The sequence below is a fragment of the Ipomoea nil genome, unplaced genomic scaffold, assembly GCF_001879475.1.
Source record: "Ipomoea nil cultivar Tokyo-kokei standard unplaced genomic scaffold, Asagao_1.1 scaffold1237, whole genome shotgun sequence".
Classification (NCBI taxonomy): Eukaryota; Viridiplantae; Streptophyta; class Magnoliopsida; order Solanales; family Convolvulaceae; genus Ipomoea; species Ipomoea nil.
The window spans coordinates 1,918,960-1,942,899 of record NW_017617665.1 but is presented as its reverse complement, the minus strand read 5'-3'; the positions used below and the strand labels follow the sequence as shown (position 1 = coordinate 1,942,899).

Below are 23,940 nucleotides of genomic sequence, written 5' to 3'. Positions count from 1 at the left end.
GTTCACTACTATCTATAATTTTTAGCGTAATAATAAGCGTTTGATCCTAACACTTTCCAAATCTTTAATTGCAGCAGCAGAAGCACCACTGGATTCCTGTAGAAAGACAGGCAAAGAAAAAAAGATTGGAATGCTAAATTGTTGAGCTGAGAGAAGCTAAAGCAACGCAAGCCAAAGATGTTGAGATTGACCAAAATATATAACATTGTTTCCCAAAATGCGTTCATTTAATGAATGAATGGATATCTCATCCAATATAATAAATACAAAAGTACATTTACAGACCTTCTGGATCCACAAAGAATTAATCATAAATATATGAAGAAAGCACCAAGAGAAGATACCACCTTTACTAACCTAAATAAAAGTAAAAGGTATGGATGTCAAGTTTAGTTAATCAGAGGATGGTAGTGAATCCATGCAAAGATGGATTAGTTTTCTTTGGTATTGCCCATAATATTCAACAACCGCAATCGAGTCTACATTTTCAGGACTCAGTCCGGGCAAGTTAACCAACTTATCCTTCACTGCTGCTATAGTGCGTTTCGTCATCCAAATCCAAACTTGACAAGAGTTCAGCATGTATTTCACGGCAAGCAAGAATAAACATTGCTGCTGTGTCTGGTTGCTGTGCCTCACGCAGTGCTGCCAATGCCTCTTGAAATGCGCCAGCTGCGACATACAAGATAAGTGCCCTGCAAACCATCACGATAGGTTAAGGAAAACCATCCAAAACTATTAGAAATCGAAGATCACTGAAAATATTGTACCTCCAAATGTTATGTTCAGCATGTAGCACATGCCCAGCCCACCATTGCAAAACCCTTCAGGATAAAGCACAGAAAAATAAGAATACTCCAAACACAGTTGCAATTAATACTATGAATACAGACATTTGACTTTCAAATCTCTAGTGAGTGCAAGTCAAACAACTGCATACAACTAAACTTTCCAACAAGAAAGGTTCCGTGGATTTTTTTGACAGCTAGCATCTAATATGCTGCTGACACTGTATCGAAAAACTTATTCCCTCCGTGCAGTAGGGTGCTTGACAGCATTTGGTTCTTGTCCTTGTCCAAATTAGGAAAAGCAGACCAGACACCACAGACATGATAAGAACTTTATAGTCTAACAGATAAGCATGCGCATGGTTAAATGCAGAGGCATTACCATGAGAAGACTGTAAATAATGTCCATTCAAACTTATTAATTGACACATCAAACTTATGGATCTAATAATAGTAGCAGTTCAGAGCTTCAATGTCCATTCAATCATTCTTACAAATTTGAGAGAAGTAAATAACCTTGCATAGTCAGATCCTTTTAAATGCGAAGCAGCTAATGTTGCAGCATCTGTCCAGCATCTGGCATCTTGTAGCTGACACAGAGAACAGTGAAGATCAGCTCAAATATATATCAAATATATATATATATATATATAGGGGAGGGTTCATGTGAGAACATGCTCCCAAGTACTGATCTGATCTATCCATTTAGATAGATCAACGGTTGAGTGTTGCATAAAATTAAGGGGAAAAAGGAGCAAGGTCAGTTTTATAAATATTGCAAACTTAAAAGTTTGTAATAATTATAAAATTGACCCGTGTTTTTCCACTAAAACCCTCAACCATTGATGAACTCTAATGGGCGGCTGTGACTCGTCCTCACTTTTTACCAGAGGACCTTGCCAATACCTCTTGAAATGTCCAAAATGAAAGAAATTTAACAGTTGCAACCAATATGTGAAATCAAGAACATGACCAGATGTAAAGGTCTAAAGGAAGGGTAAGGAGAAATATCAACATGCTTCCAAGTTCAAATCATAAAGAATGATGACACTTGAAAGTGAATGCTATATTGGGAAATAGCAAAACTTAGAAGATTTCTTCCAAATTTAACATGATCTTGAAAGCAAAAAACCTTCGCACTGTTATATGAGCAAATGGGGGCATGGTACCTGAGAACAAGCTTCTTGATACCTCCCAACTGCACAAAGCAGATGTGTGCCAGATAATGAATTGTCTGTTCTAACCATATTTGCGGCAACCACCTGTGCAAGTATAGCAAGAAGTGATTAAGTATGAGATGAATATCCAAATAAAGTCTAGCATAAAAGGAAGCAGTTAGAGAAGCAAGTACCTCCACTGCAAGTTCAAGTAGAGACTTTGACACTGCAGATGAAAGAGCAACAGCACGTAATGCTTTTGCATAAAAATATGAGCTTTTTGGAGGAGTTGAAAGTAGCAAACTAACAGCAGCTTCTAAGTTTCCAACGGACAATACAATTGTTGTTAGAAACTCAATACATACAATACAAACGTATAAAACACATATTCCAATGAAAAAACTCAATCCCATCATCAAAATAATGCAAATTCCAACCTGAAACTTTTGTTCCATTGCATGAATTTCATTTATCTTCTGAATGAGGATAGTCCATAAAATACAGCCCTGTCGATTATGAGCTAAGAAAGGAAAAAGCAAAATGGAGAAAATAAACTGAGATCATATAAAGAAATTAACAGTAACAGATTTTTTAAAGAATAGAATTTAAATAATTAATTATCAAGAATGAATGGCATTTTAGCTTCTAACCTCAACTAGACCGAACAAATGATTGCTAATGAGCTGCTTGGCAGAAGCAACAATGGAAGGGTTACACCCATCCAGCTCAATATGCTTCAAGTCGGGACCAACAAAGCTTAATGGAATTTGTTCCAGAAAATAACATCTTAGGACTAGATGCTCAAAACGTAATAAAGTGTATGTTTCATCAATTTGCAATTGCTTGAGTTTTTTATCCTCAATGAGCAAGAATCTTAATTTACGAAATTCTCCTCTAGCTACTTCCCACACTCTTTCCAATAAGGCATTTTCAAGCTTGAGCACCCTAAGCTCCGGCAACATTCCAATTGCCGTTAAATCTCTTTGAGAAAGTTTAGCCCCACTCAAGTTTAACTTCTTCAATTGTGAAGGAAACATAAACCTTTCAGGAAGGGTTACAATGCAACCAATCGAAATTGAAATTGTTAGCCTTTCAAGCCATTCCAAATAGTCCAGATTATACAAAGTGATTGGATTGCTAGAAGAACTACCAATGTGACTGGGCACCAAGTCTTCTTTATAAAAAAGTTCCAGTTTTCTTATTTTTGGAAAATCGAAATGCACTTCCCTTCCACAATGAGTTGGGCTCACCAAAGATAACGTTCGCAAATCCATTAACCACACTTGGAGGATTGTCTATTGTATACATATCACCAAGTTCAAGATGCCTCAAGTGTGGTAACTCCCAAATAGTGGATGGCAAATGAATTATAGGTGCTCCAATTTGTGGTTCATGACTGGAAACAATAAGTGTCTGCAAATTTGGGTTATTTGACACTATATTACCTAACCCCTCAAACCTTTGACTTATAAATAAGTATCTCAAAAAAATTAAATGCCTCGAATGCATTGACACTCTTTGAAGGAATGGAGATGGAACAAAGGCCAAAACTCTTAACAGCTTGAAAGGTACAAAAGTTTTAGGATCATCATCAAAGAAAAAAATGGAGCGAGGTTTGTTTGTACTAAACAACACGTAATAGTCGAAAGTATGTGCATATAAACTTAACCAACGACTTGAATTTGCAAACTCACTTAATGGCAATGCAGTATGTTGCAGAGTATTTACTGCACAAAAAATACCTGCTTTTTGAGCTTCTCCAACACAAAAGCTATGTAAGGCACTATGCATCCTACAAGTCTTAATTTTGCCATCGCCATCACGACCTTGGTTGCATATTAAGAGGAGACTTCTATCAATAAGTTCTTGTAAATACACATAACCTTGATTTTCTAACTCTTCATGCTCCAATGGCTCCAAAAATCCCTCAGCAATCCACAAACCAAAAAGCTTTTTAACTTGGATTTCTTTACGTTTTGGAAAGACTCCAAAATATAAAAAGCAAACTTTCAAATGTTCCGACAATTGATTGTAATGGAAAGTGAGAGCATTGTGATCTAGAATTCCCAGTGACTCCATTTCCTTTTTGACCTTCTCCCACTCCTTTAATATGTCATGACATTTAGCCAGACGCTTTGCAACTGCAACAATAGACCATGGTAGTCCATCACATATCTCTACAATATGACTCTTGATTTTCTCAAATTCAAGCGCCACACGGCCTTTAAGAGAAACCATATTATTGAAAAATAGATCCCAACTTTGGTTTTGATCTAGCAAAGTCATGTAATGGGTATACTCATGGTGATAGAAAATAGGGTCGAATCTGAGATTGAAGTTCCCAGTGGTTAGCAGTATGGTACTCCCAGGATCACTGCAACAAACACACATTTGGATATCATGCAAAGCTCGACTGTCGTGTATGTTATCCAATACAATTAGAAACCTTTTGGCACGCAATTGTGTCCTTACCTGCTCTGCCAGATTACCAGGAGCACTTCCTTTTCCAAATTTGTTTTCCACTGCGGGTAAAATTGAACGAAGAAGGAGGCGTAATATTTGGCTCTTGTTGTATTCTTGAGGCATTGTAATCCACCCACGTACATCAAAATAATCTTCAACTTGTGGATCTCCATACACACTTTTAGCTAAAGTGGTCTTTCCAATGCCCATCATGCCAACAATGAAGATCAAACTTATTTTTTCACGATGATAAGAGTAGCCTGTGATGATATTGTAATGAGAGTTTGGGATGAGATTGTTGATTATCTCTTCACGATCACGGTGACGACCCACAAGCTCTGGAGAGCACTGTGAGAATCCATCCCATTTATCATTCTCAAACTCGGAAGATGAATGCTTTAGCCGCCAATGAAGTGATGATGGCTGAATTTCATTCTCCTCATCATCATCCGCTTCATTGCTTACCTTGTCGATAATATTCAACAACTCTGATGCATTTTCTGCTGCTTCTTGCAAGGCTTGATGGAGTTTCTGGGAAGCTTTTTCCTGATCATCTCTGCCTTTGGCTAAAACAAAGTTGCTTAGTTGTATTTCGATGTCGTCTTCAGCTTTGAGTGCAAAGTCTCTGATTTGGATTTCAAAATCTTTGATTGCAGCACCACCACCGCTGGATTCCTGTAGAAAGGCTTGCAAAGAACAAATGCTTTCAAAGAAAGATTGGATTGGTGGCTGATGAAGAAGAGGCACCCTTGGGAAGGGTTATAGAAACTCAAGCTGAATTGTTGAGATTAGAGAAGCTAAAGCAACACAAGCCATCTCTCTCCCTCACTCAATTTTTTTTTTTCCTGATCTATTTGTTCGAATGAGAAATGTGATTATGTGAATGTGACTTTAGAAGAGAAGGGCTGGAGAAACTATTTTAGAGTCGAATAATGCACTCTAGTAAGAGAGTCACATAACAAACAAGCCTTCTCTCTTTATTGGGCAGGAGAAACTATTTTAGAACATTAAAAAAATTAAAAATTAGAACTCACCAAACACATCTTGACCTTTCAGCTATGGCTACTAACTACAATCTTATCTCTATCCCACTATAAACATATATTCCTTGATTGTGACCCTACACATACGTCAATATTCTGGCATGCATTATTGACCTTCCAAAATAAAGTCACTATAGATCACTGTTCATGGGACCTATAGGTAGTAGTGGAGCCAGAAATATTATTGATGAGTGATAAGTGAAAAACCAAAGCATTTTTATAAATTAAAATCTAATTTTGTTACTGTGAGATATTATTGATTATTACTGTGAGTCTGAGATATTATTGATTATCTCAATAGTCATAGTCATTTGGGCAAGCTAAGATAAAACTGGAACAAAAGAGCAAGAAGTTGCAATTTTCGATCATCTTGACCACTGTTCGGTATTTGGATCATATCTCATCCTAAGATAGTCCAAATGAAGTGATTCTTGCGCCATTAGAAAGAAAACTCAAAGGGCTACAACTTTCATCAAAATCATCAAGCCAACTTATAAAGTTAAAGGGGTCAAAATTGGCATGGAAGTTGAAGTAGCGCTCCAGAGTCCCCAGATTTGCGATTTTTGCACTATTTATGCATGGGCGTGCACCAACCCCTGTTCAGTTATTTAAGCTCGTTTTTTCCCCTTTCTACCTGGTTTTGGACCCCAACTCAACCCTAGGCAGCTGAGAATGTTTCCTTCCACTTTCCTATTATCATTCTAGGTAGAATAGGTTTAGATTTAGATTTCTTTACATATTTGAAGCTTTTATTGAAGGATTCATACTTGAATTCCAAAATCCTACCTTCCGTTGTTAATAGAGAAGTTCTTATTTCCTTTGCTATATTTATGTTTATAATTTGTGCTTTTGCTAGGTTTATATGTTTAATATGTGTGAGTAATTAGTTTGTGGACTTAGATTAGGGTTGTATTGCCTATCTTGAAGTTCTTATATTATATTATATATATATATATATATATATATATATATATATATCGTCAACTCTTAAATAAAGATACATAGTAACAACCTGAACCTGAACTATCCATATATATAAAGCCTTCAGAATGCAACATCGACAAAACCATATATATACACCGAATGCTGCTGCATCTTTGTATTATGTCCAACAACAGAACAGAGAATGGCCGCCTCCTGCAAATGAGAAACCATTTAATTTGGGTGTCAAAGAATATGTAGTGGCATTTTCTGAAACAAGAATATGTTCAGTGATAGTATATTGGGATTGAATAAGGGAAGAAGAGCACCAAACAACACGAAATCTATGTTTGGATTGAAGATTAGTTAATGATTGAAGTCACGAGAAACCAATTCTTGCCATTTAGCATCTCATCATCAAAATTGAAGGTGCAATTGGTCAAACAAAAAAGACGCTTTCCCAACATTATGACAGTGGTTGTACAGCGAAACCACTGCATGATCCTTCAATAACATCTAAACACTAAACCCAACTAATTTGCAGATAAGTATCTCTGTACATACCAGTTCTCATTGCAGTTAATTCACTATGAGCCTGACCAAGTTGTCTTTTAAGAATGAATCAGGTTGTAGCTTCAAACCTCATCTCATGTTGCTCTTCTCAAATCTGATTGGCCCGCCGAGCCACTTTTGGGCTTGTGCCTCAACAGATTTCTCCATCTCTTATTCTTTAATTTGTGGATGTACGACTTGAATTTACCAACACCATTATATTCAGGCTACTGGATTTTGATCTATGAAAAAATTGAGGTTTCAAAAGAAATTAAGTAGAAACAGCTTTTGCAAACAAGTTCAGCATCTAATAAAACAGAAAAAATTAGCAATGAATGATCTGAGGCATAGCTTCTAACCTCAAAATTAGCTTTCTCAAATTTTCCAACCCCAACATCTTCATCACACTCTACTATGTTCCCTGATTCATCATATTCAGGGTCCTGGATTTTGATCTATGAAAAAGGAATGCAAAATAGAGAAAACAAATGAGGTTACAAAAATAATTAAATAGTAACATATTTTGCATCTAATATAAAAGAATAAACAAGGCAGAGCTTCTAACCTTAAAATTTGCTTTTCCAAAATTTTTCTTTAGCTTCTCTTGAATATCCTTGGCAGAAGCGACAATGGAAGGGTCGCTACACCTATCCAACTCAATCGACTTCAAGCACAAATTTTGTCCAAAACTGCTAGGAATATCTTCCAAATAATGACAACATCTTAGAACTAGACGCTCAAGACATGGGAAGGAATCTGTATACGCCTCCAACCCCTTGAGTTTTTTAGCTTTAAGGAGCAAGAACTTTAATCGAAAAAATCCTTCTTTAGCTACTCTCCACACTTGTTCATGGAAAGCATTTTCCAGCTTGAGCACCTCAAGACATTTCAATGTGCCAATTACAGTTAAATCCCTTCCAGAAAGATTAGTCCCTTTCAACCTCAGTTTCTTCAGTCGTGAAGGAAACATACACCGTTTAGGAAATGTTACAATGCAGCCAATAGAAACTGAAATCGTTAGACTCTCAAGTTGTGCTAAATAGTCCAAGTTATCCAGAATGATGTGTTTGCTGGAAGATCCACCAGTATGTGGCTCTATGTCTTCTTTACACAATATTTTCAGTTTTTTTATGTTTGGAAAACAGGAATACACTTTATTTCTGCAATGAGTTGGACCTACCCAAGATAATGTTTGCAAATTCCATTTAACCACACTAGGAGGATCAACTGTATACAAAGCACCAAGTTCAAGATGCTTTAACTGTGGTGACTCCCAAATTGTTGGTGGCAAATGGAGAATAGGTTGTGATTCACTGTCACTTCCAGAAATAACAAGTGTCTGCAAATTCACATTAGTTGACACAACATCACTGAGACCCTCAAACCATTGTGTTACTGATAAATATCTAAGAAAAACTAAATCCCCTAAATGCATTGGCACTCTTTGGAGGAATGGGGATGGAATGAATGCCAGAACTCTAAATAGCTTGAAGGGTACAAAAATTTCACTGTTTTCTTGAAAAAAGAAAATGGAGCGAGGGTTGTTCGAACTAAACAACACATAATAGTCAAAGCCATGTTTGCATAAACTTAACCAACGGCATGAATTTGCAAATGCATTATTTAATGACCACCTTGGGAGTTCCCGAGTATTTACTGCACATAAAATTCCCTCTTTCTGAGCCTCTCTGAAACATATGTTATGCATGACACTATGCACCCAGCAAGTCTTGATTTTTCCATCCAAAGTCCGCTTCCTTATTAACACAACGCTTCTATCAATGAGGTCCTTTAAGTAACAATAAGCAATCTCTTCTAACTCCTTATTATTTGATGGCTTCACAAACCCTTCAGCAATCCATAACCTAAGGAGTGTTTTAACTTTGATTTGAGCACGCTTTGGAAAGGTTCCAAGATATAAAAAGCAAACTTTCAAATATTCTGGTAACTGATTATAAATGAGAGTGAGTGCACTATAATCTAGAATTCCCAGCAGCTCTATTTCTTTTTCAATCTTTTTCAATTCATGTTGTATGTTGTTCTTGCATTAAGATAAACGCTCTGCAACGGTAACAATTGCCTTAGGCAGTCCATCACATTTCTCCCCAACATTGAATAAATCACTCCTAAAGCTTTCAAATCTTGGTGCCCTATACTTTTGAAGAGGAAAGATATTGTAGAATAGATCCCAACTTTTATTTGGATCTAGTAAACTCATAGCATGATAATTACCATTGAATGAGCAGAGATAATCAACCACTTGGTAGGACCAGGTGGTCAGCAATATGCGACTTCCATTCTCATTCCAAGGAAAACAACAGTTGATATGATGCCAATGCAAAATTGTGGATATGTCATCCAAAACAAATAGATACCTCTTGCCTATCAAGCATTCATGGACTATATGTTCTAGAGGTCTTCCCTGATCTTTAATTTCTTGTTGCTCTGCTACTGCGTTTTTAATTAACAGAAAGAGGTGTTTTTGCAATTGGATCTCATTGTATTTTTGGGGCATAGTAAACCAGAGTTTTACCTGGAAATGCTGTGCAACTAATTCATCTTCAAAAATTGTTCGAGCTAAAGTAGTCTTTCCTATGCCCGGCATCCCAATTACTGGGATTACTTCTGGATCACCACCTTCACTGAAGAGTAGATCCTTTATAGCAGTAACATCATTTTTAAAAACTTAATTCTAAAAAAAAAAAAACTATTTTTAAATAAATAATTATTAGGAATGAATTCTAACCTCAAAACTTTTATTTTGATAATTCCATAGCTCTTCTCTGATCCGTTTGGCAGAAGCAACAACCAAAGGGTTACACCTATCCAACTCAATTGACGTCAGTAGGGGATAAGTGAACCAGTCATTACGGATAACTTTCAAACAATATAACTCATTTGGTAACTCTTCCAAATAATTACAAGATCTTAGGACCAGATGCATAAGTCGTATGAAAGTGGATAATGTATGAAACCTCAACTGCTCCAGTGTTTCATCTTTAAGGAGTAAGAATTCTACACTATTGAATCCTCCTTTAGCCACCTTCCATACTTTTCCCGGGATGGCATTTTCAAGTTTGAGCACCTTAAGAGTACATAACTTTGCTAAGTACATTTAAATTTCTCTGAGAAAGATAAGTCCCGCTCAACCTCAGCTTCTTTAGTTGTAAAGGACACATGAATTGTTTGGTATGTGATGGAATATAATGAATTGGGCCTGGGTCCACGAGCATGGGGGGCGGGGGCAGGCCCAAGAAAGTTGGTGAGCGAGCCCATGGGCGTAGGCGAGGAGCGAACATGGTCGCATGCATGCATGCGAGGGTGGCGGCGCGAATGTGGTTGCATGCACACGGCGGTGGCGGCGGTTTGAGCGCTGTGCGGCCGCGTGCATGCGCATGCATGCGGGATGGCAGCACCATGCGTGCGTGGAAACGCGGAGGGGGCCAGCTGCGCGCCTACTCGTGTGCCCGGGCGTGTAGGGGGTTGCTGCCATTCACGAGGCGAACGTGGCCGAGGTGGCGTCGGGTGCGTGGACAGGAATGCGCGTACGACGCGGAGTATGTGCAAGGGGGGCGCGGAACGCGCGGTAGAGGGCGGCACGCGTGTGGCCCGAGAGAGGGGTGTCGTTGTCGTCCACGTGGTTGGCTTGGAGGGATCCTCATCCAGTGTAAAAGGAAGGGGGTCGTAATCCAAGGGGGACAAGGTGTGAGGAGTAGCAGGGGTGGTAATAATCAGTGGGTGAGAGGCAAGCGGACGCAAGATCGATCCTGGATAACGACAATCATTGATCGTCAATCGGGGCTTGCCGTTGGGCCTGATAGTGGGCCGGGGAATCTGCGCTTGGTGTTCTTAGCATAGTATAGTCATCACAATCTTCTTTTATCCATTCTGTTCGGTTTATGGTGGACCCATTTTCATTAAAACCATCATTGGCACCGTCTGTGGGGACGCGACAAAGAGCCGTGTTCTCAGATCCGTTACCTTGTCATACTGTGTTATACGCTTAGTTCCCCTACGGCGATCATGGGATCCCAGAGCCGGTTCTTGAGGGCGCCACTCTCCGACGCGGGACAGCGGATCCCGCCCCCCGACGGAGGACGAGACGTCCCTATCGGCGTTCGGCGGGCCCACTCAACTCCGCCACGCAGAAGACTGCCCGCGCTGATCGCGGGGCCAACAACGTAGAGCCCGTGGCCCCCGAAGCCCGCATCCCTCATCGCGGCCCGGGGCAGCACGAGAAGCCCGTTGCCGATGCAAGCGTGGGCAACAGGAAGACCGCGCCCCAGGACCAAGGATCGGAGTGGGGATGGATAGGTGATGCAGATGGGCACGCATGCGACGACGAGTCAGAAGGAGAGAGTGCCCAACAAGCCGTGGCAACAGACCCAGGTGGCAGATGCCCGATCCGCCCTACGGCCGTCGGGGGGTGGGCGAAAGGCATGGAGGCTAAGGTAGTCGAGTTGCTCAGATGGAAAGAAGGGGGCAGGATACATGTCCCGAAGATTGAGGTTACCCCACCCTTCACCCGGAGGATCATGAAGGAACCCATTCCCTCCACCTTCAAGCTGCCCAACATCACACGCTTCGACGGCCGGGGCGACCCACAGGAGCACATAATGGCCAATCAGGCTACCATGATGCTAATGGGATCATTGGAAGCCATGATGTGCAGAGCCTTCTTTTCCACTCTTGTCGACCAGGCGCAACGTTGGTTCACGAGCCTCAAAGGAGGGACTGTGTACTCTTTCCATGACCTGGCTGTGAAGTTCATCACCCACTTCATGAGGGGAAGAAAGATCCGAAAGCATTTCACTCATCTCACCACGGTGAAGCAGGGAGTCGGAGAGTCGCTGATCGACTTTCTGGTCCGCTGGCGGGTGGAAGAAGCGAACGTAGAAGACATTGACGACAAATCGGGCGTGGTCATGTTCGTCGACGCCCTAAGGGCGGGAGACCTGTACAAAAGCCTGCGACGCAAAACCACTGACACCTATGCAGCGCTGATGGTGAAGGCTGACAGGTATGCCGAAGCGGAGGAGGCGAATTGTTTGAAGGGACACGAAGAAGAAACCCCCTGTAAGAGGTCCCGACCGGCCGAGGAGCCTGCCAGGCTAGGAAAGAGGGGGGCAAACCCCGCGACAGAAAGGGCCATCGGGGGGAGGGAGAAAGCGGGACGCTGGAGATACGACGATGACACATAGGGTGCCCCCACCGTGGGCGCCCCGCCCGCCGATGAGAAGTCTTCCAATGGCCCCCCTCACCCCTATCAACGCCCGACCCAGTGAGGTATTAGCTTACGCCGAGCAATGTCAAATGGTTAAGGTTCCCGAGCCTCGAGCCCCGGGCATCCCCGCCGAAGGCCGTGGGCGGTACTGTGGATTCCACCGCTAACCCGGGCACAGTACTGACGAGTGTCAGGCCTGGAGGAAGGAGATAGAGGCCCTTATCCAATCAGGCCACTTGGGCAACTTCATCGATTGGAACAAGATGTATTACGGGAACATATGGAAGAGGGAAACAGCCGAGGTTGGCCCTGAGAATCACAACCCCCCGAAGGAGATGCCAGGCGGGGGCGCAAGCGACAGGGGTAAACGCCCCGTGATAAACGTAATCTTCGGCGGATGGTCAGCAGGCAAAAGGGTGGAGGAATACGTGGGGTCCATCGAAAGAGCACCCGCGATGAAGAGACAACACAAGGAACCGATCACTTTCACTGATACCGGCCTCCCACGTGGGGGAGCTTCGTCCAAGGAAGCCATGGTTATCGCTATGGAGATCAATGGCACTGTAGTCAGGCGAGTATTACTCGACACTGGGAGCAGCGTAAACGTGATGTATCACGATGTCTTCGTCAAGCTGGGGTTCGCCCAAGACCAGCTGAGACCGATCAAAACTCCGCTGGCCGGATTCACCGGGGACACGGTTGAAACGGAAGACATGATTCGACTATCTGTGGAAGTCAGCGACCCGCCGCACGCACTAAAGGCAGAAATGGACTTCGTGGTGGTCAGGATAGCCTACGCCCACAACATTATATTGGGCAGGCCGGGGTTGGTTGAGATAGGAGGGATCTTGTCCATGGAACATTTGTGCCTGAAGTTCCACACCCCCCGCGGGGTACGGATAGTGCGCGGCGATCAGCAATCCGCGTGGGAGTGTTACGAGAAGGCCTACCGAAACATTGACCGACTCCCTGTACACACAGTCGAAAAGCGGGAAGGAACAGAACCGGAAAAGAGGCTCGAACCGGCAGTGGAATTAGAGGAAATACAGCTACCCATCCCAACCCAGCAGGACAGTGAAGATAGGAAGGGGGCTCGAGGGCGGTCTGCAGGAGGAGATCGTCCAAGTCCTCAGGCGATACGCGGGGGTATTTGCGTGGGGACCGAAGGATATGCCAGGCGTAGATCGGTCGGTGAATACGCACCGCCTGGCAGTGGACCCCACACATCGACCCGTCAAGCAGAAGCGCCGCCACCTATCCGCTGAGCGGAGGGCGTTCGTGAAAAAGGAAGTAGACACGTTGTTTGCTATAGGGCACATCCGGGAAGCCATGTATCCCGAGTGGTTATCCAATGTAGTACTGGCACCAAAACCACCGACGCGGCGGATGTGCGTCGATTACACGGACTTGAATAAAGCTTTCCCCCAGGATCCCTTCCCGTTGCCCCGTACAGATCAGCTAGTGGACGAAACAGCTAGATGCTAACTGCTGAGTTTCATGGATGCGTTCAAGGGGTATCACCAGATCTTCATGGCGGAAGAAGATGAGGAAAAAACCACATTCGTCACCCTGGACGGGATCTACTGCTACAAGGTAATGGCCTTTGGTCTAAAAAACTCGGGGGCCACGTTCACACGAATGGTGGCAGAGGTCTTCAAAGGCCTGTTAGGAGATATCATGGAAGCCTACGTCGACGACATGCTAGTTAAAAGCAAGAAAGCCGAATCCCATCCACAGTATCTGACGCGGTGCTTCGAGGTCATGGAGCAACATCACCTCCGCCTCAACCCTAAGAAGTGCGCATTCGCCGTGAAAGGGGGAAAGTTTCTGGGTTTTATGGTAACACACAGGGGAATAGAAGTTAATCCGGAAAAGGAAAAAAACATCCTCGACATGTGACCCCCCAGGTCCATAAAAGACATTCAGCGCCTGAACGGTAAATTGGCGGCTCTGAGTCTCTTCATGTCCAAACTAGCGGAACGATCGCTACCTTTCTTCCAAGTCATGAAAAGGAGGGATGGATTCGCGTGGAATGACGACTGTCAGGAGGCGTTCGACCATTTTAAAGCTTACTTAGCCTCTGCACCTGTCCTCTTGAAACCTGAGCGTGGGGAGGTCCTGTACGTCTACCTCAGGGTGGCCCCGTCAGCCGTCAGCTCGGTATTCCTGCGGGAAGACAACGGAGTCCAGAGACCTGTCTATTACGTAAGCAGCGCCTTGCATGACGCAGAATTGCGATACACCCCCCTTGAGAAAACCATATATGCATTGATACGCATGACCCGGAAGCTGGTGTATTACTTCCAAGCCCACCCCGTAGTAGTACTGACGAACCAGCCGCTGGGCTCGGTGATGAGAAACCCGATCTCCTCAGGAAGAATGATGAAGTGGGCTATTGAGCTGACCCAGTACGACATCGAGTACAGGCCTCGAGTGGCCATAAAGGGGCAAGCACTGGCCGACTTCATAATGGAATGCACAGCCCAAGAAAACGGAGTAGAGGGCCAGGCAACCGCCGAACCCGAATGGGAGATGTATACGGACAGGGCTTCCAGCCGGAAGGGTTGCGGGGGCAGCATGGTTCTAATATCCCCTGAGGGGTTCAAAGTGTACCGAGCGTTACGTTTCAACTTCCAGCTATCTAACAACGAAGCAGAGTACGAGGCTCTAATCGGGGGGCTGCGGTTGGCCCAAACCATCCCGGCCCGACGCCTTAAAATCAGATCGGACTCCCGCCTGGTAGTGGGACAGGTAAATGGCGTATTCGAGACCAAAGAGAACAGGATGCGGCAATATAAAGAGGTGGTGAAGCAATTACTTGCAGGGCTGGAGCGATGGGAGTTACAGCAAATCCCGAGAGCGGAAAATGGGGAAGCCGACCTGCTGTCACGCCTAACACAAGGGGTCGAGGAGCACCTCGAATACGTATCACGGATTGCCCAAATCACAGACATAGATAGCCCAAGTATAGAGAGAGATGAGATCCTCACCGTTTCACCTGCCCAAGACGAGTGGATGTGCGAAATGATCTTGTATAAAACCGAAGGCGTCGCTCCTGGGGACCCCACACGGGGGCGGAAGGTAGCACTGATGGCCCCCACATACCAAATCCACGGAAATAAACTTTTCAAACGATCTTTCAGAGGACCACTGCTGCGATGCCTCACGAAGGCCGAATTCGAACGAGTGATGTCAGAACTCCATGAGGGTATGTGCGCGGCGCACCAAGGCGCTAACACGCTCGCACGGAAAGTAATCTTACAAGGATATTACTGGCCGAGGGTCAGGATCGACTGTTTGGAATACGTAAAACGGTGCAAAACCTGCCAACATTTCGCGATCTTGCCTGGCCGTCCCGCGTTGTATTATACCCCGGTTACTTCGGCCATCCCATTCGCGAGGTGGGGCATCGATCTGCTGGGCCCATTCCCAAATGGCGTCGGCGGCCTAAGATTCGTAATCATTGCAGTAGATTATTTCACCAAGTGGGTGGAAGCGGAAGCCTTGGCATCAATCACCGGACACCAATGTCGCAAGTTTGTCTGGAAAAACATATTCACAAGGTTCGGGTTACCATTGCAGATCGTGTCGGACAATGGAAAACAATTCGATAGTGCGGGTTTCAGACAGTTTTGCGCATACTACGGGGTCGAGCACACCAAGGTGGCGGTGGCGTATTCGCAGGCGAATGGGCAGGTATAAAACACGAACAGGCCCATCCTGGACGGTCTAAGGAAAAGGGCGACGCAACGGGGGTAACCTGGCATGAAGAGCTGTCATCAATATTGTGGGCTTATCGGACGACACTGCGGAGGGCAACCGGGGAAACACCATTCGCCCTTGCTTACGGTTGCGAGGCACGGTTACCCATAGAAGGGCACATACATTCCGGCAGAATGCTACAATATGAACACGACCAAAACGACAACGACATAAGGGTGGAGTTAAATTTATTAGAAGAAAGGGGGGAACATGCGCGCAAGCACATGGCAGAATACCAGCGGGTCGTCAAGCGGGACCACGATATCCGTGCACGCACAAGGCATTTCCAAACAGGTGACCTAGTGCTTCGTCATAGAGAGGCCAGCAAACCTTTGCAAGGAGGTAAACTGGCCAAGAATTGGGACGGACCCTAGAAGATAGCCGCCCTCATGCGGGATGGTACATACAAGCTGGAAACCATCCAAGGCTATCTGATAGATCGGCTATGGAACGCGAATCACCTGAAGCATTTTTTCCAATGATCCAGGCTACGAGGAGTGACACGAAAAATCTTCTATAAGGTACCCCTTAGAATCCACGCATTACATACTTCACCTTTAAAGTTTATCCGCATTTTAATTCTACTAGCGCACACGCGCGTCCACACCTGGTCCTACGGAACAAAGTACGTAACCAGCGTGCCACCCCAAAAAAGAAAAAAAAAAGGGTATAGTGTGTGGTGCCAGCATGAGGCAGCAGGCGGCCCCCACACTAGTATGCCATCCACGATGAGCATACATCCACCTGGGCCTGCTGGGAAAGGTACGCAGCGCAGCGTGCAAGCCAAAAAAAAAAAAAGGCTACTACGGAAAAAGGTGGCACAGTCCCACAAAAAACCCGTATCTAATTTTGCAGGCAATAACAGCAGAGGAGCACACAACACAAGCATGAAAAACAAAACGAGTTATATTATCGACTGTATAGCAGAAACACATGGCAGGGAAAATCGCATCAGAATAATGTCAAAAGCAAGAACAAAAAAAAAAAAAAAAAAAAAAAAAAACGCAACAAGTGACCGAGACAAGCCGAGGCTCACTCACGCGGCGGTGCGGCAGATCCTTCTGCCGACCCAGAAAAGCCAGATGAAGACGGCGCGGTGTAGCCATCCGCGCTGGACGAGTTCACGCTCCCCGCCCCGCCGGTACCAGGACTAGAGGACGGATCAGATGGTGCGGCAATGGCTGAACTTATCCCTCGTCCAGGTCTCTCCTGCGTAATAAAAAAGGCACTCCCAGCCGGAGAAGGGGTCGTGGGTATCACTTGTTGAGCCGATGGTTGCAGCGGCAGAAGCTCATGCAACTCCCATCCACCTATGCTGAAGGTAGAAAAACGACGACTGAGCTTGCCGTGTAGAACCTCCTGCATCTGTCGTTGCCCCATGTAGAAAGCGACTTCACCCTCGCGAACCATCCGGTTTTGACCCTCCACCGTCTCGCGTAACCAAACCTCAGCAACAGGTGCCATAGCAATACACCCCCCGGGCGTAATCGCCCAATCCTGAAGAGCACGCAATGAAGGCGGACAGATGAAATGGTGAGGATCTTGCGCCTCTTGCCAGTCCGCCATAGCCTCCACCATCGGCTGGCCCGACATGCCAGTGGCAGACAACCAGGTTTGCAATAAGACCGGCATGTGCGACAACGCATGCTCCTCCGCCACTCGGAAAAAGTCATCGGAGTTTTGCCAGGTTTGGATCGCGGCCTGCACGGTGGCTGCGTGGGCGGTCTCCTGCCGATTGTGGCGCTCCTGCAGGGCCGTCATCGCACGCCGCAACTGTCCGAGCTCGACGACCAAGGTCTCCCGAGCCTGCTCTGATTCCGCATACTCGCGGGATACCGAATCCAGCCGTTGTTGGAGCCCCACGGCTTGCATGGTCACCTGAGGCAAGACAAAGTTCACACGGGCAAAAAAAAAAAAAAAAAAACGGAACTCACGTTCATACAATCGCCCATGAGGTGAGAGCTAAGGGAATCTAAGGAGCTGCCATACATCCAGAACCGCTTGGCAGGGGTTACCATATCATGTACGCTGCGCCGGATAAACTCAATGTGTCTAGGTTTGTATGGACGCAATGCCCGGGAACCGCTGGAGTTCCGCACCGTACGAGGATCCTCTGGTTCAAACTCTTCACGCCTCGGCGGAGGACGCGGTGAGGGTGACACAGAGCGCTCAGGAGGAGAAACACGGCCTATCCCGGAGGGCTCCAAGGTGTCCACCAACATGGACGTAGATGGTACACCATCCAAGGTGGGATCCGGCAGCGCGCCAACCAGTGAGTCCTCATCATCCGAATGCACTGTGGGCTGACCGCGAGCCCGATACGCATGATACATCTGCGGGGTGCTGCTAGCCGGCGCTGGTAATGAAAAAAAAAAAAAACATACACGGTGATGAAAAAAAAAAAGAAAAAGGGAGGCGTACGTACGGAAGGAAAAGCGATCGCTAAGCTGGGTGATGTGCACCGGATCATGATACCTCCTTTGGTCGTAGGGGCCGCCGGCGCAGAGACGCGCACGATGGGTGTCCAAGCCGACATACGTGGACGATGCAACATGATTGATACGAGCAGACCAAAAATTTGAAAACCCTAATTCAAAGGCATCACTGGCGTACTCAACATACACGAATTTTTCTTTCCAATTCCGCAACGCAGGTGGAGGAGTTAGGAAAGTATAGCTGGGATGCGGATGGAGGTGTAAAAAGGGACCCGTTTTACCCACGCTGAACAAGTGCAGAAACAGAGATAAAGATGGTGGCACACTAACCTCACGGCAACGAGTGAGAAAGCAGGTGAGAAACCTATTGTAACACCCCGTGTTACGACCCCTAACCCTAACCAAATATTTAATCACTTACCCTAAAAAGAGAATTAAAAACCCATTAATCAACTAAGATAGGTCCACCATAGTCCATGGGCCCACATCCCTATAACCAACCCCTTAGTCCTATAAAGAATAGAATTAGCAAGCCCATAGCATTTAGACCCCAATTAGGACTCTTGGGAATATATATATATATATATATATATATATATATATATATATATATATATATATATATATATATATATATATATATATATATATATATAAATATATAAATAGGGTCATAGGAGGCACCTAGATCACACATCACAAATAATCTTTCACCACACAAGAAGTTCCAAGAATCCCCTTAGGAGAAATCAAGAAAGAAGAAATCTTAAAGAAAGACCCTTCATAGCCAAGGAAATTAATTAAGGCTAAGAGGTAACCCATGTCTCAACAAAACCTATTTTCTTCGCTATAATTTCCTTCCTTGGCCTCCCTCTAAATTCTTGTGTCTTGATTGAATTCATCTATGATAATGATGTTATGTTCTTGATGATTGATAAGATGATTTATATGCTTTCTTGAAAATCTTGATGATCATGATGTTAAAAAGAAGTTCTTGATTATGATAAGATGATTCTTGACGGATCTTGATATTTTCTTGATGTTAAAGACAAAATATGTTCTTGATGATTTGGGTGGGATTTCGCATGTTCGGGTGTTGTTTATATTTAGAAGTCGTAATAGGATAAGTCCTACACGATTCTTGCTTTTTTTAATTGCTTACGTGATGTCATTATTTGCGTTTAAAAGTGTCTAAGCATGGTTTTGGGTTCCACGAAGGTTCCCGGGACGAGTATACGAGTAAAGAGTCAGTGGGGGGTAGGTGGGGGTGGGGGAACCCACCACCTACCCGTTGCCCAAAGGGCACTGCCCGGCAGCGGGCAGCCGGCTGCCCGCCGGCAACTCGCTGCCCGGAACAGTGCCCTCCGGCGGGCAGCCGGCGGGTGACCCCCACCCTCCGGCTACCCGCTGGTCCGTACCCCATCCCGGGTCCCCGGCTTCCCCGTTTGATGTTCCCCATCCCCCGTGGTGTCCTAACGGACCCCGTTTGTCGTGCCTGAGTCTAGTTTGATGTTTCGGGTGCCGTTCGTAGGATAAAAGAGTCTTAGGAATTGCATGCTAGTTGAATTGGTAACCCGTGGACCTAGGTGGAAGTTGTATGAGCCCTTAGGAATTATTCTTAGTATGTGAATGATTGTTGGTCCCAAAAAAGGTAAGGTGAAAGTCTAGAGGGGGGGGGGGGGGGGGGGGTGAATAGACTTTCAAACTTTTTCGCACAGCACAACAATTGCTAAGACAGAGATAAACCAAAACTCTTAACTAGATTGTTAGAGTATGGTGCACAGCGGAAATAAATAAACATAAAGTGTGTGCAAGATTGTGTGAGCAGTATATCTTCGTGAGAGCAAATATATAAAGAGCAGTATGTAAAGAAAGCAGTAAAGAACACAAGACAATTATAGTGGTTCGCGAGGTGGTGTAATCCTCCTACTCCACTTGCTCTTTTCTCCAAGAGCCAATTCACTATATCTACCACTCCTTGGTTCCAAGATACAATGAATTTCCGTGATCTAGTGCTTTGATCACAAAGCCCGCACTAATCACGCCCAGTGACACCACACTGCTGCTTCGGGTTTCACGTCGCCGCGCTGCTATCCCAGGATTTCACGACTCCGCGTTACTTTCCCCCCGTCTTCCACACTCCGGTAGAAACGTATCCGTGATCTGGTGCTTTGATCACCAAGCCCACACCAATCACGCCCAGTGCCTCCGACACTGCTGCTTCGGATCTCACAGCTCCGTGTGACAATCCAGGATTTCACAGCTCCGTGCTACTTTCCTCCCTTCTCTTGTTTTGCTCCAAAACAAGTGTTGTCTTGCTTCCAACTTCTGAGACTCTGTAGATGATCTTCAATGATGCGCAGGTCTCTTTGATGAAGATAAACACTCTGGAAAGATTTCTCTTGATAGATCTGAGTGTTTTCTCTCTTTGAATGAATCAAGTAAAGCACTTGATTTCTATGCTCTGTTTTGCTCTGTTTAAGAACTCTCAGAATATTTCTCTTTTGAAGCTCTCTGAGTTCTTTTTGTTTTCTCACTTCTCACTTGAAGATTTTTGGTATGCTCTGTACCAAATGAGATTTTTGCTCTATGCTCTTTCAAGCTTAATTGCTCTATTCGATCCCTTTGATGGATTCGAATTTTCTGCTCTCTTGTTCGTGAGTTCCTCTTCTATCTTCGAGTCTTCATATCTTCATCATTTTATAGCTGGTAATGAGAATCTGTCCGTTGGAAAGAGACGCTCTCATTTTTGAAATCTTGTATCTTTTGTCAGAGATCTTATCTTATCTTCTGCAAAAATGTCAGAAAGAGATAAGCTAGCCGTTGATGGAGTTTCATCTCCATGTAAATGAGCTCCCAAACTTCATCTAATATTCCTCTTTTTTTACGTTGAGTGGAAATATCTGGGTCTCAGTTTTGGTGTAGAATGGCTTCTCTGATCAGCTCTGAAGTGGTCTTTGTATCTTTGGGATTTAAAAATATTCATCAATTTAATCCCATACTAGTTAAACTAGTATTTTTCCTTGTGAGAATATTTTCACTGTAAGTTCTTCTTCATTCTCACGTTTGGGTGTTCTCAGACTTCAAACTGGCTTTGAACTTCCACCCAATTTGAATTTCTCCATTGTAATTGACACCCAATTTCAATTGGCTTGTAATTGGCACCCAATTTGAATTTCTTCTCCAAGATTTTGACTTTGAAATTGGCTCCCAGACTTCTCCTGGTATTTGAATTTCATCTCAATTCAATTTGATCTCCATGTCTTTTTTGAATCGGTCCCCAACTTTGAAATTGCATCCCATTGAATCGGTCCCCAACTTTGAAATTGCATCTCAGACTTCAAACTGGCTCCTAATTTCAATTGTTTCGAACTAGCTCCCAATTCCAATTTCTATGAAATCGGCTCCCAATTCCTTTGAATTGGGAGCCAAGTGCAATTGCATCTCAATTGCCACCAATTTCCACTTGTAATTGGCGCCCAAAGCGCCCAACTCCATCAGATTAATTTAATTTGACTTCTCAAATTTTACCTTGTAAAATTGTTGATGGTGAGTTTTAAACTTGAGCCATTTTGGATAATATATCAAGCATCATCCACTTCGTCCGTACAGCTTTTGATTAAATCTCCAATCACATTTGCTGTACTTCTTTCTTTCCATAGATGCTTGATCTCCAAGTCAATTTCATGCATTCTGCCAATATTAATTTTCTTCACGAAAATTCTTCTGGGATATCTTCTTTGAGTAGCATTGACGTGATTTCATATCTTTCATCTTCTTCTTCAATTTGTCATTTTCTCCAGACAAATTCTTGATTTTCGGCTTTATATCTTCTTCTTCTATTTTCATCCATCTTCCTCTGTTTTTCTCTTTTCATAATTAAATAATTTCCCGATCACGGTCTAAGACTCTACTAGACCTAGAAATAAAATTGGGGGATCTACAAATACAAATTTGGCATATCAAAATCATTACACTTTATTCCTAACAATTTCCCCCCTTTTGATAATGCCAAAACCTATACTCAGTCATTGGCTTTAAGTCTTTGAAAAATAATCTTTTTGCTCAATTTTATTTGACAAAGCCAAGATGAGTTTAACAAATGGTTTTCTAGACACAATCAAAAGAAACTTGTGAATTAAATTTTTAGACAAGCTCCTAAACGCATCTTGAATTATTTTTATTTTGATCATCATCAATTTTTAATTTTGTCGTGCGTTTGACATATTTCTTGTCTTTTAATTCACGAAAGTCTAATTACATTAAACAAATAAAATTAAAGACTCAAAATAGACCATGGGAAATTATTATTGATATATTTCGAGAGTATTGAGAAAAACGCAACAGAGGTTCGAAAATAGAGAAAATATCAGCTTAAGAGAATTTTCAGATTACCTTCTGGGTTTCTTCACACCAAAGTCTTTCTTCAAAATTTCTTTGACATGTTCTCTGAGCTTGAAGAAATCATCTTTGAACTTTGCATTCTGAAATTTCTTTGTAAGCTGTCCGACCATGTAATGTCCAAAAGCTTCTTTGATATTGTTACCCGGAAGAACTCCGTTTTCCCACCATAAGACACATTCTTCGAAGCTTCTTTCTTCTCCAAGATTCATGCCCATATTTCCAGTGAAATCTCTTAGTTCATACCACATCTCGGTTCTTTTCCTTTTGCCTTCTTCTTCTTTATTCTTTTCCGAGATCCATTGGGCTTGATCGGCTGCAAGCCATTTCTTGATCATGCTTGGTAGATTTTCCTTGGTCCATATTGTTGTCTGAGTGGCGGTACCCTTAGAGCATTCAAACCAGCCACGCTGTTTAGCAACCTTCGATGTACTCGTACCAAGACTAGGATTCGCGAATTGAGCAAAACCAATCTGAGATGGTCCTTGTGAGGATTGTCCGCGGCTTCGGCCTTTACCTTGAGTAGACATTACTGGCTGTTATTGACTTCCAAGAATAAATTCTTGTTGTTGCAAAGCCAAGTGACTGAGAATTTCTTCCCCCCTTTTGGCGTTATCAACAAAAAATGCAAGGGTCTTAAAATCTCGGTCTTGGTTTGCCTTCACAGTTTCAACACTGTTGTGTGTTTCAATGGAAACGGTTTGCACGTTGTCAAGCTTATTTGTTGTAACTGCGAGTTCAGCTTCAAGTTTGTTGATTCGGCTTTCTAGGTCTTGAATTGCTTTGATCTGTCTCAAGTGACGTTTGTTGTTAATCTTTTCAGCTGCTTCACGTTCCTTCTTCATGAGCTGAAGTACTTCAAGTAAGCCTTTTGTCAATTCTCCTTTCAGAATTCTTTCTGCTTTGTCAATCTGGGTCTTCAAAATATTTTGATGCTCCATTAACTCCTTCAGATTGACTTGTGTATCCGTGTGTTGTTGATCTAGCTTTTGGTTTTGTTCAACCAATTTTTCTCCAATTGTTTGACAAACAACATCACTGGATTCGGCTACTTTGGCAAATAAGGATGAATATATGTCATCTTCTTGTTCATCCATCTGCACAAAATTTTGAGGGGATCCGAATGGACTTTTATTCGGATCTGTGAGAATAACTGTGTCAATAAGTTGCATCCCTTCTTCTTCAGGTGATTCG

The 23,940-nt window shown here is 43.7% G+C and overlaps 1 protein-coding gene, 1 long non-coding RNA gene and 1 pseudogene across 2 annotated transcripts; all 3 read right to left on the bottom strand.

Annotated features, from left to right (window-relative positions):
• Window positions 1-205: 205 nt before the first annotated feature.
• On the bottom strand, window positions 206-2,400 carry LOC109183959 (WD repeat-containing protein 11-like). The gene is made up of 5 exons (XM_019333987.1): window positions 2,140-2,400; window positions 1,958-2,050; window positions 1,305-1,378; window positions 771-824; window positions 206-695 (listed from the first exon to the last, which is right to left on the bottom strand). Exons 1-5 carry the CDS (start codon window positions 2,398-2,400, stop codon window positions 518-520), a joined length of 660 nt encoding a protein of 219 aa, XP_019189532.1. The 3' UTR covers window positions 206-517.
• LOC109183999 lies at window positions 2,173-22,758 on the bottom strand (annotated as a pseudogene).
• On the bottom strand, window positions 7,102-7,686 carry LOC109184001. The gene is made up of 3 exons (XR_002054674.1): window positions 7,490-7,686; window positions 7,284-7,379; window positions 7,102-7,166 (listed from the first exon to the last, which is right to left on the bottom strand). It is a non-coding gene; the product is annotated as an uncharacterized LOC109184001 (long non-coding RNA).
• Window positions 22,759-23,940: the final 1,182 nt, after the last annotated feature.